This window comes from Scyliorhinus torazame, chromosome 22 (assembly GCF_047496885.1).
Source record: "Scyliorhinus torazame isolate Kashiwa2021f chromosome 22, sScyTor2.1, whole genome shotgun sequence".
In the NCBI taxonomy this organism is placed as follows: Eukaryota; Metazoa; Chordata; class Chondrichthyes; order Carcharhiniformes; family Scyliorhinidae; genus Scyliorhinus; species Scyliorhinus torazame.
In genome coordinates, this window is record NC_092728.1 from 93,955,592 (window position 1) to 93,973,299 (window position 17,708).

The 17,708-nt window shown below is 43.4% G+C and overlaps 1 protein-coding gene across 9 annotated transcripts in view; it reads left to right on the plus strand.

Annotated features, from left to right (window-relative positions):
• Positions 1-17,708, plus strand: part of LOC140399227 (rap guanine nucleotide exchange factor 1-like) — a 208,737-nt gene that overhangs the window by 184,223 nt on the left and 6,806 nt on the right. For all 9 annotated transcript variants that reach the window (XM_072488612.1, XM_072488614.1, XM_072488615.1 and 6 more), the window contains 4 exons: positions 8,749-8,827; positions 9,285-9,386; positions 14,845-14,942; positions 17,345-17,473. In XM_072488612.1, the coding sequence (XP_072344713.1) occupies positions 8,749-8,827; positions 9,285-9,386; positions 14,845-14,942; positions 17,345-17,473 (408 nt within the window). The remainder of the gene's footprint in view (positions 1-8,748; positions 8,828-9,284; positions 9,387-14,844; positions 14,943-17,344; positions 17,474-17,708) is intronic.

Below are 17,708 nucleotides of genomic sequence, written 5' to 3' on the forward strand. Positions count from 1 at the left end.
CTTCTCCAGAGACTTGGATCGTTCTCCGTGTCTGCTTGGGTTTCTTCCGGGTTTCCTCCCACAGTCCAAAGTCGTGCAGGTTAGGTGGATTGGCCATGCAAAATTGCTCTTCGTGTCCCAAAAAGGTTGGGAATGGTTATTGGGTTACGGGGATCGGGTGGAATTGAGGGCTTATGTGGGTCGGTGCAGATTCGATGGGCTGAATGGCACCTTCTGCACTGTATGGTCTATGTTCTAATATCAGCCATACTTGAGAGCAATGCAGAAAGTTACCTTATTCTGTGTTGTCATTAACCATCACTGCTTGCTATTTAAACTTTCAACAGGCAATGTGCTGCATTTAAACAAGCACTGCTGTGGAATTAAAACAACATTGGAGGTGACCCTTAATGTACAGTAATAGTTGGCAACTTACAGAATACATTCCTTGAAGATAAATATTCATACGACTTCCATGATTAACTTATAAAAGCAATAACATTTGGTGTCAGAAATAGTTGGATTTTAATATTTTTAAGGCTGAGATTTAGAAGGCACTTAATGGTGGAATTCAAATGATTGTTATAATTGGCATAAATTATATTTCCAATCTCATTTATCTTGCAAAATTCAAAAAGTAATAATCATCGTCTTTTTATGAACTTTGTCATTTTGTTTCTAAAAATTGAACATGGCCTCTACCTTCTTTTCAAACGTGGCATTCATCTCCTTTCCCATTGTTTTCCAATTACTATGCATCCGACTGGGAGCCAAATATTGCAATGTTAACATTTCACACTAGGAGAATGCCAACACTTTGCAGCTGCACTGTATCCAAAGAATGCTTACCACAACCACAGTAAAGATTGACGTTTGAGTGCTAGCATGTATCTCTGCAGTCAACCCCTGGTGACAGCAATATCTCCTCTAAACCTTTTTTTAGTGAGTAGTGTAGTGAAGAGGATTGGGACAGCTCTCCGAAGCTGAGAGTGACAGTCCAGAATGCAATGTTGCCTGCCTGGTGCCAAGGTTTGGGACATCTCCTTTGGGCTGAAGAGGAACCTGTAGTGAGAGAGTAAGGATCCTGTGGCCATGGTCCATATAGGTAGCACCAGAAAGGCAGTTCTGCTCAAAGAGTATGAGCAGCCGGGGTGCTAAATTGTAAAGCAGGACCTCTTAATAATCTCTAGATTATGACCTGAATCACAAGCAAATTGGAGTAGGGTAAATAAGAAAGAGTTGATGTGTAGATTAAAGAGTTGGTGTGTGGCTCAAAGATTAGTGTGGGGGAAATGGGTTTAGATTCCTGGGTCACTGGCATCATAATTGGAGAAAGTGAGATCTGTACTGTTGGGATGGTCTTCACCTCATTCTGGCTGAGACCAGTGTTCTGGTGAGCCGGTGTTTATTGCCCTTGGGGAAAGTGATTGAGAAAGTTGCCGCCCTGGATCCCTGCAGTCCATGTGGTGTAGATATACACACAGTGCTGTTGGGGAGGGAGTTTTGGGCTTTGACCCAGCAACTGTGAAGGACAGTGTTATATTTCCAAGTCGGATGGTGTGTGGCTTGGAGGGGAACCTCCAGGTGGTACCCCACGTACCTGCTGCCCTTGTCCTTCTGGATGGTAGTGGTCGTAGGTTGAGCTTTTGAGTTCCTGCAATACACCTTGTAGAAGGCATACTGCTGCAACTGTGCGGCAGTGGCGGAGGGAGTGAAGGTTTGTGGACAGGTTTCCAATCAAGTAAACTGCTTTATTGTGCATAGTGTTGAGCTTCTTGAGTGTTATTGGCGCTACACTCATCGAGGCAAGTTGAGGAGTATTTCATCACACTCCTCTCTTGTGCCTTGTAGTTGGTGGGCAGGCTTTGGGGAGTCAGGAGGGTGCATTACTCTCTGCAGGATTCCTAGTCTCGGACTTGTTTGAGTAGCCACAATATCTGTATGGCTAATGCAGTTCAGTTGCCAGAGATGGAGAAGTCGAGAAAGGGAAGGGAAAAGTCTGAAATAAGCCATGGGACAAGGGATGGATGGAAATTGGAAGTAAAGATTACATTTTTCTGTTCAGGATGAGAGCAGAAAATGGCACCAATATATGGGGGATGCAGGAAAAAGTAAGGGCCAAAGGATGACATTGGAAGGAGAGATGGGGTTTGAAAGGTTGTTGCTATCTGAGAATTATTCCAATTTGTTATTCTTCACATCTGAGAGAAAATTCTTTTGTTAAGAGGAGGACTTCAGGTGGTGTTATGTAGGGGAAAGATGTGAATGAGGTGGCTCCCGCTACACTTTTTGCCCCTTTCTCTTAGTTCCAGGGGATATTTTCCTTTTCAAAACCCACATAATAAATGGGATAAGGATCCTGTATCGGGGAAATTCCCAGAAATGTTGGGGGTGGGGTTGGGGGGGCGCAGTGGTTAGCACTGCTATCTCACGGTGCCAAGGACCCGGGTTCGATCATGGCCTCGGGTCACTGGCCGTGTGGAGTTTGGATATTCTCCCCGTGTCTGTGTGGGTCTCACCCGCGCAACCCAAAAATGTGCAGGGTAGGTGAATTGTCCACACTAAATTGCCCCTTAATTTGAGAAAATAAGAATTGGGTACTCTAAATTGTTTTTACAAAAAGAAGTGTCCGGGGCAGGTGGGGGGAGGGGGAAGGCAGACAGACGTTAGTCGACGGAATTGGAGAGTTCTCTGAGCTTGTCGGCAGGAAGCTCCAGCCACTCCACTCACGGCCGAGATGCTTTTGAGTACCATGGGAAATACTTTGGCAAACGCTGGCAGGTTATGTTGGAGGACCTCAGGAAATCAATGGAAGAGGCCTTAGACCCCCTCCGAGTGGCACTGGAGAAGACTGAAGAAACTGAAAACCCATGAAACCATGATAAAAGACATGGAAGTGGCCCATTCGAGACAGTAATCAGTTTGCCTCGCTGCAAGCGAAGATGATTGTGGTGGCCAGGAGGCAAAACATTTGAATTACGGGGCTACCAGAGGGGATGGAAGGTCCACGACCACGAGGAGGGTGGATTCATGGTCCCTCGTACGTTGGACCAAGCCCACCGTACACTCTGGCAGAAGCCGTGTCTTGAGGATCCACTGCATGCGGCAATAGTGAAGCTTCATAGCATCAAAGAGAGTGGATTCTGAGATGGACGAGGGAGCATCAGGACTTCAAATGGGAAGGCCAAGCCATCAGATTTTACCAAGACGTGGGAGAAGAGCTATTGAAGAGGGCTGAATTCAACAAAGCCAAGGCAGCCCTGTACAAAGTGGAGTCCAATTGTGTTGTGGTGTAGCGGTGTGGCTCAGAGTGACTTTTGAGTGAAAGGACTATCAATTTGATGCACCAGGAGAGGCAGACTCCTTTGTAAATGGTTGGGCACGGTGTGATTTTGATTTTTTTGGATGTTGAGGACGGTTATGTAATTGTTGGGGTTCCATGTTTATTTTTGCATTTTTCTGCTCTTGGTGGGGTTGAATTTTTAGTTTGAGCTTGGGTTTGAGGTCCAGTTCCATGTGGAGTTCTGATTGTTATGAAAATATATAGCTCCCTATTGGAGTGCAATGGTTTGAGGTTTTACTACTTTGTTGTTTGTAACTATTTTTCTTCACTCTAGTTGGGAGCCGCCCTGCTAACCTAAGAGTTAGCTAACAGAAGCAGTGTTAAAGGGTTGATTGGCTGCAGTTCATTATAGTAGTTTTTTTAGATAATGAACTTGGGGTTCTTGTTTTATTTAAGTTTTTTAGAAGTAGATTGTAGTCATTTGTATTCGCCTTGCTGCTATCATTATGGGTGTAGTAATATCTGAAGGCAAGGACCAGGGGGGTGGGGGTAGTTTTTTGACACTGCAGATTGTTCTTTGATTTGGGGCAATCTGATCACTGTCTCAAATGGGCCACTTCCATGTCTTGTGATTTGGTTTGGTGGTCATCTTAGGTGGGCCTAGTTTCTGTACCTTTTATGTATCTGTTGGGTTCTCTCTTGCTGAAAATGGCCGACTCCAGATTGAGGGGGGTTGGGAGACCCCAATTAATTTGGTCATCTGGAATGTCGGGATGGAAAAGATCAAGCGTGTTCGCTCACCTTTAAATTCCGACATGGTGTTTTTGCGAAAGAATCATTTGTGGGTCAGAGACCAGACCAGGCTGCAGAACGGGTGGGTGGGACAAGTCTTTCATCCAGGCTTCAATGGTAGGTTCCGATGGTACAGCAATATTAATTAATAAAAGGGTTCAGTTTTCAGCTGCTAAGATCTTGGCTAACCCCAATGGCACACGTTATTGTTTGTGGTTCTTCGGCAGGTACTCTGGTGGTTCTGGTTAATATCTATACTCCAAACTGAGACAATAATGCTGTGCTGTACTTAAATCAGCTTATTTTGGGTGGGGACTTAAATTGTGTTCTGAACCCAGTTCAAGCCCAAATCTTTGACTCCATCAGGGGTGGCCAGAGCTTTGCTGTTTTTCATGGAACAGATGGGGAGGGTGGGGGGTCGCAGTGATTTCGATTTCGGGCCACACCTTGCACTTTGTTGATTTGGCACTAGTCCGGTACCTCCCAGTGTCTGCCATCGAGATTGGACACAGCATTATTAGCGGCCAAGAAATTTTGTGGGAAGCCTTATAGGTGAGCAATAAGGGAGGAGATTATTGTGACAAGGCTTAAACAACATAATGGGCTACAAAGCGAAGCCGAGCAGAATCTTCGGCGGCAGCGCACCCCTCCTTGATAAACTCAACGTATTCTGTGCTCAGTTCGAGCAGGTAACCAGCAGCCCCGAACACACCCACACCCTCCATCAAAGCTTCCGAAGTCAGATTGGCCTTCTTGAAAGTGAACCCTCGGAAGGCGGATGGGCCCAGACGAGGTCCCTGGTCATGCACTCAGATCCTGCGTGGGCCAGCTGGCAGATGTGTTGGCGGACATCTTTAACCACTCCCTTCTCCGTTCCGAGGTCCCCACCTGCTTCAAGAAGACCACCATCATACCGGTGCCAAAGAAGAACCAGGCAACGTGCCTCTATGACTATCGTCTGGTGGCCCTGACATCGATTGGAATGAAGAGCTTCGAGAGGTTGGTCATGAGGCACATCAACTCCATACTCCCAGAATGCCGAGACCCACTACAATTCTCATACCGCCGCAACCGGTCCACAGCAGATGCCATCTCCCTGGCCCTACACTCATCCCGAGGGCATCTTGACAACAAGGACTCCTACATCAGACTCCTATTTATTCACTACAGCTCCACCTTCCAACACCATAATCCCAGCCAAGCTCATATCGAAGCTCCAAAACCTAGGACTTGGCTCCTCACTCTGCAACTGGATCCTCGGCTTCCTGACCCATAGACCACAATCAATAAGAATAAACAACGACACCAACTCCACGATCGTCCTGAATAACAGGACCCCACAGGGATGCGTACTTAGCCCTCTATTATACTCCCTATACATATACGTCTGTGTGGCAAAATTTGGCTCCAACTCCATCTAGAAGTTTGCTGACTCCACGACCGTAGTGGGTTGGATCTCGAACAATGATGAGTCAGAATGCAGAAGAGAGAACCTAGTGGAGTGGTGTAACAGCAACAATCTCTCCCTCAATGTCAGCAAAACTAAAGAGCTGATCATTGACTTAAGGAAGCAAAGCACTGTACACACCCCTGTCTGCATCAACGTGGCTGAGGTGGAGATGGTTGACAGCTTCAAATTCCTAAATGTGCTCATTGCCAAAAATCTGTCCTGGTCCACCCACGCCGATGCTACGACCAAGAATGCTCAACAGCGCCTATACCTCCTCAGGAAACTAAGGAATTTCAGCATGTCCACAATGACTCTTGCCAACCTTTACAGGTGCACCATAGAAAACATCCTGTCTGGCTGCATCACAGCCTGGTATGGCAACTGCTCGGCCCAAAACCTGTTTAAAAAAAATAATTTAAAAATATTACAGAAAGATGAACACAACCCAGTCCATCATGCAAACCCATTCATTGACTCTGTCTACACCTCTCGCTGCCTTATGAAAGTGAGCATCATGATCAAAGACTCCTGCTACCTGGGTTATTCTCTCTTCCAACAGCTTCCATCGGGCAGAAGATACAAAGGTTTGAGAAGATGCATCGACAGATTCAAAAGCAGCTTCTTCCCTGCCGATGCCATACCCATAAATGGCCCTCTTGTGGACTGAAATGGTCTTTCTACACATCTTCTCTACAGTTGTAGCGCTATATTCCGTATGCTTCACCCAATGTCTGTATTTTAATCGTGTATCTATTGTATGTCGTATATTTTTCACGCATGGAACGATCTGCTTGGACTGTGTGCAGAACAATACTTTTCACTGTACCTCTGGAAGAAGCTACAGAGAGTCATGAACACCGCCCAGTCCATCACATAAACCTGCCTCCCATCCATTGACGGGAAATCTCACCCGGCCCGGACACGGAAAGGATTGACAGATTGATAGCTCTTTCTCGGCATCTCTTTCAAGGCACCTCCCGCTGCCTTGGGAAAGCGGGCAGCATAATCAAAGACCCCTCCCACCCGGCTTACTCTCACTTCCAACTTCTTCCATCGGGCAGGAGATACAAAAGTCTGAGAACACACACTATCAGATTCAAAAACAGCTTCCCCGCAGTTACCAGACTCCTAAATGACCCTCTTATGGACTGATGGACTGATCTGATGTCTGTGTATTTACATTGTGTATTTTATGTTTGTCCTATTATGTATTTTCTTTTCATGTACGGAATGATCTGTTTGAGCTGCATGCAATGAAATATGTTTCACTGTACCCCGGTACACGTGACAATAAACCAATCCATCCATCCATTCACAAAGTGCACATGGTGAAGGCAGTGAGGGCAGAGCAGCAGAGGCTGGTGGATTCCATTCTTGAGGTGGCTCACCAGTACACATTTGCCCCAACCCCAGAGTTGTTGGCAAGTAGGAAAAAGTCGCAGATACCATTCGAGCTATTGTCAACAGACCGAGTGGGGGGGCCACCTGCTACACTCCAGGGGTATGTTTTATGAATATGGGGAGGGCAGTTACCTCGTAGCTCACCAGCTGAAGCGACAGGCAGCTTCCCGGGAGACTGTACAGGAAAGTAACTCGAGGTGCAGCCTGGTTTCTGCCTCATCTCTGGTAAATGAAGCTTTTGAATTGTTTTATTGGGGTCTGTACCACATTGGAACCTCTGGCTGAGGGTTCGGTCATGACTTACCTATCCCAGCTGTGGAGGGGGAAGAGGAGTTGGAATCCCCATTAGGCCCAGAGGAAATGCATTATGTTGATGCAGACTGGTAAAGCTCCTTGCCCGGATGGCTTCCCATTGAATTTTGTAAGATGTTGGCGGAGAAGTTGGTACCTTTAATCCTAGATATGTTCAATTATTATTTATTCCAGAGTTCATTTCCCTCTACCCTCACAGGCCTTGATTCTCAAGAAAGACAAAAGACCCAACTGAGTGGGTCGTATCAACCTATTTCACTCTTAAATGTGGATGTTATGTTACTTGTCAAGTGCTGGAGCTCTGCTTTCCAGAGATCGGAGGTGATTGTTTCCCTAGATGTTGAAAAAACATTTGATAGAGTTGAGTGGAATATATTTTTGAGATTCTTGGGAGGTTCGGATTTGGACACAAGTTTATCTCCTGTATTCGACTGCTGCATAGGGCCCACTTCAACATAAGCTTTGGGTCCTCTTGTTTTCAACACCATGTCTGAGATACGCAATATTGATTTGGCTCCATGTCCACTGGTGGCCATTTTTGGGGTATCAGACTCACCGGTGCTGCAGACGGGGGTGAAGGTGGATGGCCTCACCTTCGCCTCGTTAATAGCCCGGAAACAAGTTCTACTTGGGTGGAGACCTTCCGCTCCGCCCAGTACCTCGGCCTGGTTGGGTGACCTTGTGTCTTTCTTGCATTTGGAGAAGGTTAAGTAAACCATTAGAGGGTGGGTAGATGGGTTCTGTCGAAGATGGCAGCTATTAATTTCCTTTTTAAGGAGCTGGTACCGTCAGCTTCATTTAGCTTTTTGGCGTTAAGGTAATATGTGCTTTTGCTTGTTAGTCTCATGCTTGTGTAACTTTGGTTATTATGAATATTTTTTAATAAACATTTTTTTAAACTCCAGAGGGGAAGGATCTTCAGACCAAGATATTTGCGTGTTTGTATGTGTGTGAAGAGAGATGGAGGGTTTTCATTGATCTGGAGAGAAATGCCTGACTTCTAATCATTATCTTCCCATAGCAGTTTTTCTGATGGAGAACTGTGACAACAAACCCATGTTCTATTCACTCCACAGTACTCTCTCCGCCCCTAGGTTTATTCCGAAAATACTTTGTTGGACTGCCAACTCAATCAGGTATCACAAGTTGATGTGGCCAGAAGACATCCCACTTGGTGTCATTGCGCAGGCATTTTCCTGCAAGGGTTCCATTTGGGGAAAGCTGCTTTCCCCCTTCCCCCACACATCACCCAAGGGTCAACCTTGCTGCGCCAGCAGTTGAGACCGGCTAATTGAGATATCGCTAGTGGATCTGGAAGGTTCTGCTCTGTATAGCTCAGCAACATGATGCATTAACCCAAGGGGTCATGTCAACTTTTACTGTTATGGTGGGGGCTACAAATGGGTTTTCACTTTAGTGATCACTTCCACAACCCCACCTGCCTCTTAATGCAACCTGAAAGCTGATTGTTGCATTGTCCTGAGTTAATTTATTGTTTTTTAAGTTCTTAAATTTTCTTGCTGTCTTTCAGGGTGCGCTCAATAATTATTCAACAGGAGAAAGCACAAGATCGGGAAAGGCTGCTCCTAAAGTTTATCAAAATTATGAAGGTCTGTAAACTGATAAACCATATTCATTCTAACAACCCATTGTTGTTAGGATCATTAATACTGAGTTGCAGGACTCTTTATACACAAATATGACTGTACAGATTAGCATATCTTGCAGCTTAGGTGATGATGTGTGGCTGCTGAAGAACTAATCCAAAACAAAGTGCAGTTATACGAGTGTGAATTACATGTATGTAGGAGGGACTTTGTCTTTTTTATGTATGTTGGCTCTCACTTGTTTTATTTTGAAGAGTAAGGAATTGGTACAAATGGCAACTAGATGGAGAATGTGACACAAATCAGACTGGGTTTCTCTTGCACTAAGAGGAATGAAAATATTCTGAGTCGGGGAGGAGTGGTGGTGGGTAGGATGAAGTCTTTTCAGAAACATCCATTTAGCCGTGCAGCTTGTAAATCCTTGCAGCATCAGCTGAAATTCGTCCTTCTTCCTTTTCAGCACTTACGCAAACTGAATAATTTTAATTCGTACCTGGCTATATTATCCGCATTAGATTCCGCACCCATCCGTAGGTTGGAATGGCAGAAGCAGACTTCGGAGGTAAGACCCTTCCTATGCCCTTCAGGCTTTTTTTGCGCTTTAATTCAATTTAACAAATGAGTATGTCACAAAATGTCCAGCTTCAATCCTGGCAATGACAGGTTTATCCATAAATTTGAGCAAAATGCCTTTAGGGGCAGCAGTGAGCTATATTTAGGTATGTTGTCATTCCAAATTTATGTGGCTGCCTGAGTATCATATTTGTATGGCATCTCATGAGTGCATAGCTTGGTGTATTTCAGTCTAGAAACCAGATTTGTTTTTAAAAAAGGGGGATACTTTGGAAATGAAGGAATAATTTACTATTTGCCACATCCCACTGGATAGCTGAGAGAAATGTCAGATGAAATGAAATGCTGTTTACCCCAGATTTGAGGTTGATGATGTGTATGATCAGGGTATGTATGGTAAAGGCACTTGACTAGTGTTCATCCCAAATACATAGCAGCTGAGAATGGTTAATATTGTCACTGATTGCCATGCGGGAAAAGAAGGTTCCCCACTGTCATCCTTCACCGTGAGAAACACTCAGCTCCCTGAAAAATAATTGAACCATTGCAAAATTATTCAACAGCAAAAAATAAACCTGACCATAGAACAAACAACCAGAGCTCCGCGATAATAGCACGAGCATTTTCAGTAAATGCAGTGTGCTGATTTAGAGTTACTTCTAGTGCACCGACTTGAGTTTACTATAAATAAAGCTGCAGGACTACATCTGCATCTGTTGTGTGCAGCTTAAAATACGTGATAATTATACAGTAATGTTTTGCAGCTATGAGTTTAGTTCACTTCATTGAACAGTGTCTCTGTCATGTTTCGCTTGTCACCGCCACTAAATTAAGCAGCTCTTTCAAAGTTGGGAAGAAACCATTAATGTTGGCAATCAGAAATAAAAAAGTGTGTAGGACATGCTCAAGCGATCATTCTGAATCTGAGAAATAAAAGCTAGGAATTCTGGTAGGAATTGCAGCGATTTTTATTTAAAAAAATCTTTAAATGTACCTGGAAAATTGTAAAGTTCTCTCATAAAATTGAGGTCCACAGACTTTGTTTTACCAGATCTCAAATTTTCTGTCTTGCAATAGCAAAATTGATTTTATTCCTCAAAATATAGGTTTTAAAATTTGTTTTCTGGGATATTGAAAGGTAGGTGTAAAGGTGTGAGACGTCTGCAGCCATGGGTCATCTTCTGAATTCACAAATTTCCACCAACTTGCCTTTTAATTATGCTTTTATGTGGGTTCAAAGTTGGATCAAAACTGCTTACACTTGGGTCTAAATAGCCTCCAACTGCCCACGCCAGTCTGCTTAACTAACATGCTTTGAAATTGTGAATTAAATTGAATTTGGAGGAAGGTGGCAGTAAATGAAAAGCAGCAATGAAAAGGTTCCAGAAAATATACTTTGAAAGATTGGTAGGAAGTTGAAAACGAAAAAAAAAAATGATTGATGGCATTTATTAGCAGAATGGATAAATTGAACAAAGGTTTATAGAAAGACTTTGAGCTCTGACTTGGTGACTAGCTCATCTCTTTACGAAGTATCTTGGACAGAGACTTAGATTAAGAAGCAACCGGTGACAAGTCAGTCTGGTGCACAACGAGGATTTGGAATCTGCAACATCATGGTACTTGATACAAAGTGAGCTGTCTAGATCCTTTCACTATGCTGAAAGTAGATGCTTGCATGTAGCTGACAAAACTGAGGCTTGGCACAGCAGCTGCTAGACAGTGTTGTCTAAAAGTTGCTTGAGCCCATATGCTTGTGTGTTAAAGGGTCTGTGTCAACCATGTTTGCACTGCCGAGATGTAACCGTTATTGCCAAACCTTTGCAGCAGTAATGGTGAAAGCACAGTTTCGTGAGGGTTGACCAACTATGATCAAAGGGATAATGACAGCATTCCTAAGATGAGCCTCCTGCTCATTCATATAACCTGAGTGTTCCTTGTGCCTTCTTGCCTCACAAGCTAACAAACTGGTTATAGCTCCCATGCAACCCTTGGTTTGTCAATTCTCTAAAAAGCTACTAATTATTCTCCTGGGAGTGAGTGCAGTGTGGGACGAGAGATAGATATAAGTGGGGACTCATTCGGGAAATTGGCTCCAGGATATTACACCTGCTGAAGAAAAATTTGAATTTAGTCAACGATCCATAGTGGACTCCATTTTCCTGTGGGTTTTTAGTTCTTGGACCGGGAACTTGGTGACCGAGGTTTGGTCGCCTTTTAGACAGTATTGGTTCCAAATTAGAAAGGTTGCTTTAACAGGAGGACCACGTTGCTGCCTCCCTCTGCACCTCTCAGTGGCACTTCTGGTTGATCACAAACGTCACCAACCACAACCTGGTAATTGATGGGTCCCTATAGGGAGAATGTGAGCTCACGCCATAGTAGCATCCCTGCAGTGCAGAAGGAGGCCATTTGGCCTATCGAGTCTGCACTGACCCTCTGAAAGAGCACCCTATCCCCATAACCCCACCAAACCTGGACATCTTTGGAACACGACGGGACATTTTTTTAGCATGGCCAATGCACCTAACCTGCACATAATGCAGAGAACTGTGGATTTCTCAGTCAGTTGTTTTGGAGGTTGTTGAGCAGTTTTTGCACTTGTCTGGCATCTATCTGATTAAAACAGATGTAAGCTGAACTAACAAATACTTACAAGAAAGACTGCAATGGAAGGGGTTTGAAAAATAGCCAAAGTACAAGTACCCTGAGAAATACAACAAAGGAGCTTCTTATAATTGCATGATATTCAGATGGATTTTAAAAGTAGAAATGCTTTATAAAAAAAAACTATAAAGAAAACTTGAAACAGAAAAACAAACATAAATATGTGAAATGGGTTTAAATAGAATCCATGCTCAAATAGACGTCACCAGCTTCACCACAAGATTGAACAAATGCAGTATAAGCCTTAAATTTGGGATTCATGTGTTGTGTTTTTGTTCCTTTAATGTCACCAGACATCTCCTGCAAAGAAGAACAAATTCCAATTACTGTAACCCAAGGTTCATTTAGTTCACCTTCTATCATTCTGGTAGTTGCATAATACGTTAATAAAGGAGTTGTTAACTAATATCGCAACAAATCTCCCATCAGTTGATCTAGAGCTGACTGAAACATGAGCCAGGGGTGGAGAACGTTAGGATCCATGGGTCCTGCCAAGCATACCTCACTTAGCAAAGGTCATGTCATTCATATATCCGAAAATGATATTTTCCAAAAGAAAATTATCCAGTTTCAGGTTTTGAATAAATCTATGCTCTGTTTCCGTCATCTCCTTGGGGATATAGAACATAGAAAAATACAGCACAGAACAGGCCCTTCGGCCCACGAATCACAGATTATCATAGAATTTACAGTGCAGAAGGAGGCCATTCGGCCCATTGAGTCTGGAAAGAGCACCCTACCCAAGGTCAACACCTCCACCCAACACTAAGGGCAATTTATCATGGCCAATCCGCCTAACCTGCACATCTTTGGACTGTGGGAGGAAACCGGAGCACCCGGAGGAAACCCACGCGCACACTGGGAGGATGTGCAGACTCCGCACAGACAGTGACCCAAGCCGGAATCGAACCTGGGACCCTGGAGCTGTGAAGCAATTGTGCTATCCACAATGCTACCGTGCTGCCCTTAAGAACAAATTAATCTACACTATATCATTCTACCGTAATCCATTTACCTATCCAATAGCTGCTTGAAGGTCCCTAATGTTTCCGACTCAACTACTTCCACAGGCAGTGCATTCTATGTCCCCACTACTCTCTGGGTAAAGAACCTACCTCTGACATCCCCCCTATATCTTCCACCATTCACCTTAAATTTATGTCCCCTTATAATGGTTTGTTCCACCCGGGGAAAAAGTCTCTGACTATCCACTCTATCTATTCCCCTGATCATCTTATAAACCTCTATCAAGTCGCCCCTCATCCTACTCCGTTCTAATGAGAAAAGGCCTAGCACCCTCAACCTTTCCTCGTAAGACCTACTCTCCATTCCAGGCAACATCTTGGTAAATCTCCTTTGCACCTTTTCCAAAGCTTCCACATCCTTCCTAAAATGAGGCGACCAGAACTGTACACAGTACTCCAAATGTGGCCTTACCAAAGTTTTGTACAGCTGCATCATCACCTCGCGGTTCTTAAAATTCAATCCCTCTGTTAATGAATGCTAGCACACCATAGGCCTTCTTCACAGCTCTATCCACTTGAGTGGCAACTTTCAAAGATGTATGAACATAGGCCCCAAGATCTCTCTGCTCCTCCACATTGCCAAGAACTCTACCGTTAACCCTGTATCCCGCATTCATATTTGTCCTTCCAAAATGGACAACCTCACACTTTTCAGGGTTAAACTTCTCAGCCCAGCTCTGTATCCTATCTATGTCTCTTTGCAGCCGACAACAGCCCTCCCTCACTATCCACAACTCCACCAATCTTCGTATCGTCTGCAAATTTACTGACCCACCCTTCAACTCCCTCATCCAAGTCATTAATGAAAATCACAAACAGCAGAGGATCCAGAACTGATCTCTGCGGTACGCCACTGGTAACTGGGATCCAGGTTGAATATTTGCCATCCACCACCACTCTCTGACTTCTATCGGTTAGCCAGTTCGTCATCCAACTGGCCAAATTTCCCACTATCCCATGCCTCCTTACTTTCTGCATAAGCCTACCATGGGGAACCTTTACAAATGCCTTACTAAAATATATGTAAATATAGATTTATGTAGATATTTATATAAATTTGTCACTTGCTCAGTTACATTGTGTCCCTGCAGGTCAATTATGAATCCCCCCCCCCCCCCCCCCCTTGTCAAATGCCAGTTGCATCTTCTGGTTCTCCTGTTCTGGATATGGTGAAGTAGCTTGTTATGGTCTACATTATCTAGTCCTTTTAGAATCCCAATAACGGCAGTCTTTTTACCTCCACTTTCTCTGTTCCAGTGAAAACATGTTCAGTTAACATGATCACAATCCAGTATCTCCATCCCTTCACTTACTCTGGTTTCTCTTTTTAACGTCCTTTTAATAGTTAGTCACCTTTTTTATAAACTTGTAACACCAAAAATTCTTACTGGCTACTTTAAAAAAGCATGAAGCCCAAATCTTCCAAGAAGGAGTTTCTGCAGGGAGATTTGATGGATACCTGACTTTGGAGGTTCCCACCAAGCTTCACATCAGAAGTCCGTTTCTGCTAATACGTTAAACATGCTTAGTATCCTGCTGATTATTGGATCATTGTTTTCTATTTGCTACTATCTTTTGCCTCGACATAACTGATGCTTCTTTCATAATGAAGTTTACCCTACAATGAAGTCCCATCTCCCTATCCAAAATTATAGAGGATGGCCAAGGGCTCTGGAAACCATTAACACTTCAACTGGTTTCTGCTCATGTCTGTAGGATTACTTGACAAGCTAACTTTGACCATTTTATTCACAGGGTCTGGCTGAGTACTGTACACTCATTGATAGCTCCTCTTCATTTCGAGCATATCGAGCTGCTTTGGCGGAGGTGGAACCACCCTGTATACCTTACCTGTGAGTAATGGAATGGGTTGTGTTTTGAAGGATGAATGGGGTCTCAAAATAAAAATTAATACACTGTTGCCCACAGCGAGTGTGGATTTGCTGGTTCAAACGGTGACTGTAGTATGTAGCAGCTGGAACTCAGACATGCTTGTTGCTCATCTCTGGAGTAAATCTGCGATTTAGGGAAAAATTAATTAGAGTTGGGGAACATAGGCCAAAACATTACTAGTGTTTCAATTGAGCAACAGGTGACTTAATTGTTCCTGGACATGTTTATATATAACGTGTCCATGTGAACACCACCAGTACCTGGAGGAAACCATGCTTCACATACTCGTACTAATCAACATCCTTGACATACTTTTATTATATTTAACTAAGTCTTTATAGTTACATCCCCATGGCAGCTGGTTGATATCTCCACAGTGGCACTTGTGAGAGGTGCTATTAGGCTGTTGATTGATGTTTCTTGCTATGTCTGAACATTCCTCATTGTGACCTGACCTCACCACAAAGTCCCATAATGGCTATTTCCTTCTCCCTCCAACCACTCCTCTATGAATAACGCCATGGGATCGAATAACGCCATGGGATCTCCTAAGTCTGCCTGAGAGGGTGGAAAGGGCCTTAGTTTAATCTCTCATTCAAAAGATGGTACCTCCAACTGTGCAATGCTCCTTCGCTAATGCACCTGAGAAGTGACAGTTTATATGCTGAAGTCTCTTGGAGTGTGACTTGACCGCCTGGCCTTCCAACTGAGGCAAGAGTACCACCCGCCCTGTGAAATAAAATGTGCGTTGAATGATGCAACGCATGGAATTTCCATATCAAAACTCTTATGAAACTCCTCCACTGTTGTAAAATAATCAAATAGCTTATCCAACACTCAGTACTGGAATGAGCAGCAATTTCTTTCAAATAAATTGGGAATTCTTTTGGATCCCTGCTCCAAACTCTTCCCTAAATACCAACCCTATCTCTTTAACAACAACAAATGCTGGACAATCACAGCAGGTCTGACAGCATCTGTGGGGAGAGAAAGGGATCCAATGCTTTGAGTCTGAATGACTCTTTGCCTTTATTAACCCAATCTCTTTCCCTGACAACTATCTGAGAGTAAGACACTCTTGAGATTAACAAAGCCTTGGTGTCTCACAAGACCCTGAGATGAACTTCCAACCTCGTTCATGCCATTATTAAGATCATCTATTTCCACTTCCATAACTTCAACCCTGCCTGAAACCCTCATTCGTGTTTTTGTTACCTCTAGATTTGATTATTCTAATGCACTCTCTATAAACTTGGCATCTAAAACTCTGTTGCACATATTTTACCTTGAACCAAGTCCTGTTCCCTTTTTGCCCCTGTGCTTGTTGACTAACATTGGCTCCCGGTCAAGCAATGCCTTAATTTTAAAATTCTCATCCATGTTTTCAAATTCATCCATGGCATTTCCCCTCCCAACTCTCTCATCTACAGCAGCCCCACAACCCATTGCGATTTCTGCATTCCTCTAATTCTGGCATCTTGTGCATCGCTGATTTTAATTGTTCTACCATTGGTGACAGAACCTTCAGTTGCCAAGGACCCAGTCTCGGGAATATCCTTCCTACACTCCATATCTCTACCTCACTTTCTCTCTTTAAACCTACTGCCATCAAACGTTTGGTCACCTTCCTTAATATTACTTTGTGACTTGGTGTCATACTTTATTTTTAATGCCTCTGTGAAGTGTCTTGGGGTGCTTTTATTACTTTAAAGGTGCTATGTAAATATCAATATTTGTATATGCATTCCCTGTTAACTCCTTTCATTATGTTTCTATGTCCAAGTTTATAATAGACAGTGCCACTGCCATCAAGAGAATATAATTAGTATTTCAAGTTTACAGAGGCAATTTCCATTGTAAACATGGACATTGCCCATATTCATTAATTTCTAAAGCCCCATGTGTGACTGAGAGATGAAGACTGAATGAAGTCTGTCAGCAGTTATTCTCTGCCTTGTAACCCTGGTGCACTGTAAGACTATAATTAATCTCAATTCCATGTGCTTCATCGCTGGAGATCAATGTTTCTTTGTATGAATAACTCACTGGGTTTCTATTCGCTTTGGTCAGCGCTAACTATTAATCACGTGCTTACCAGCAACTATTTTATCCCATTCACCAAGAGCAAATTAAAACTATCTTCGCTCAACCCTTGTGTGTAAATAGAAAATAGTAGCAACCACTAACTTGGGGTTAGTTAACTTGACAATTCATTGTACTGGATTGCAAAATGCAAACATGAAATTGTACTAGTCATCTGCAAAAACTTTATAAACTCCTGCCAGGAACAGAATAATGTTCCGTTTCTGAGCTTGAAGCCACACTCGTGCAGATTCTGACCTTGACTATTTTGTTTCTATAGGGGCCTCATTCTACAGGACTTGACCTTTGTACACCTTGGCAACCCAGATCTAATTGATGGAAAAATCAACTTTTCTAAACGATGGCAACAGTTTAATATCTTGGATAGCATGCGACGTTTCCAGCAAGCGTAAGTGTTAATGAGACCTAACAGTACTGAACTTCCACCAATATACACAACTTTACTCTGGATAGAAGCAAACTCGTTATTATGGATCCACAGTAATAGTTACATAACTACTGTTTTAGATCCAAGGTGCCATGATGCAGTTTTTGTTTTTTAAACTTTTTTTTTAAGCCAATTTGTATTTTTGACATGCTATTGTTTCCCAAGAAGCCAACAAAATTGCCTTCCCCAGTCATGA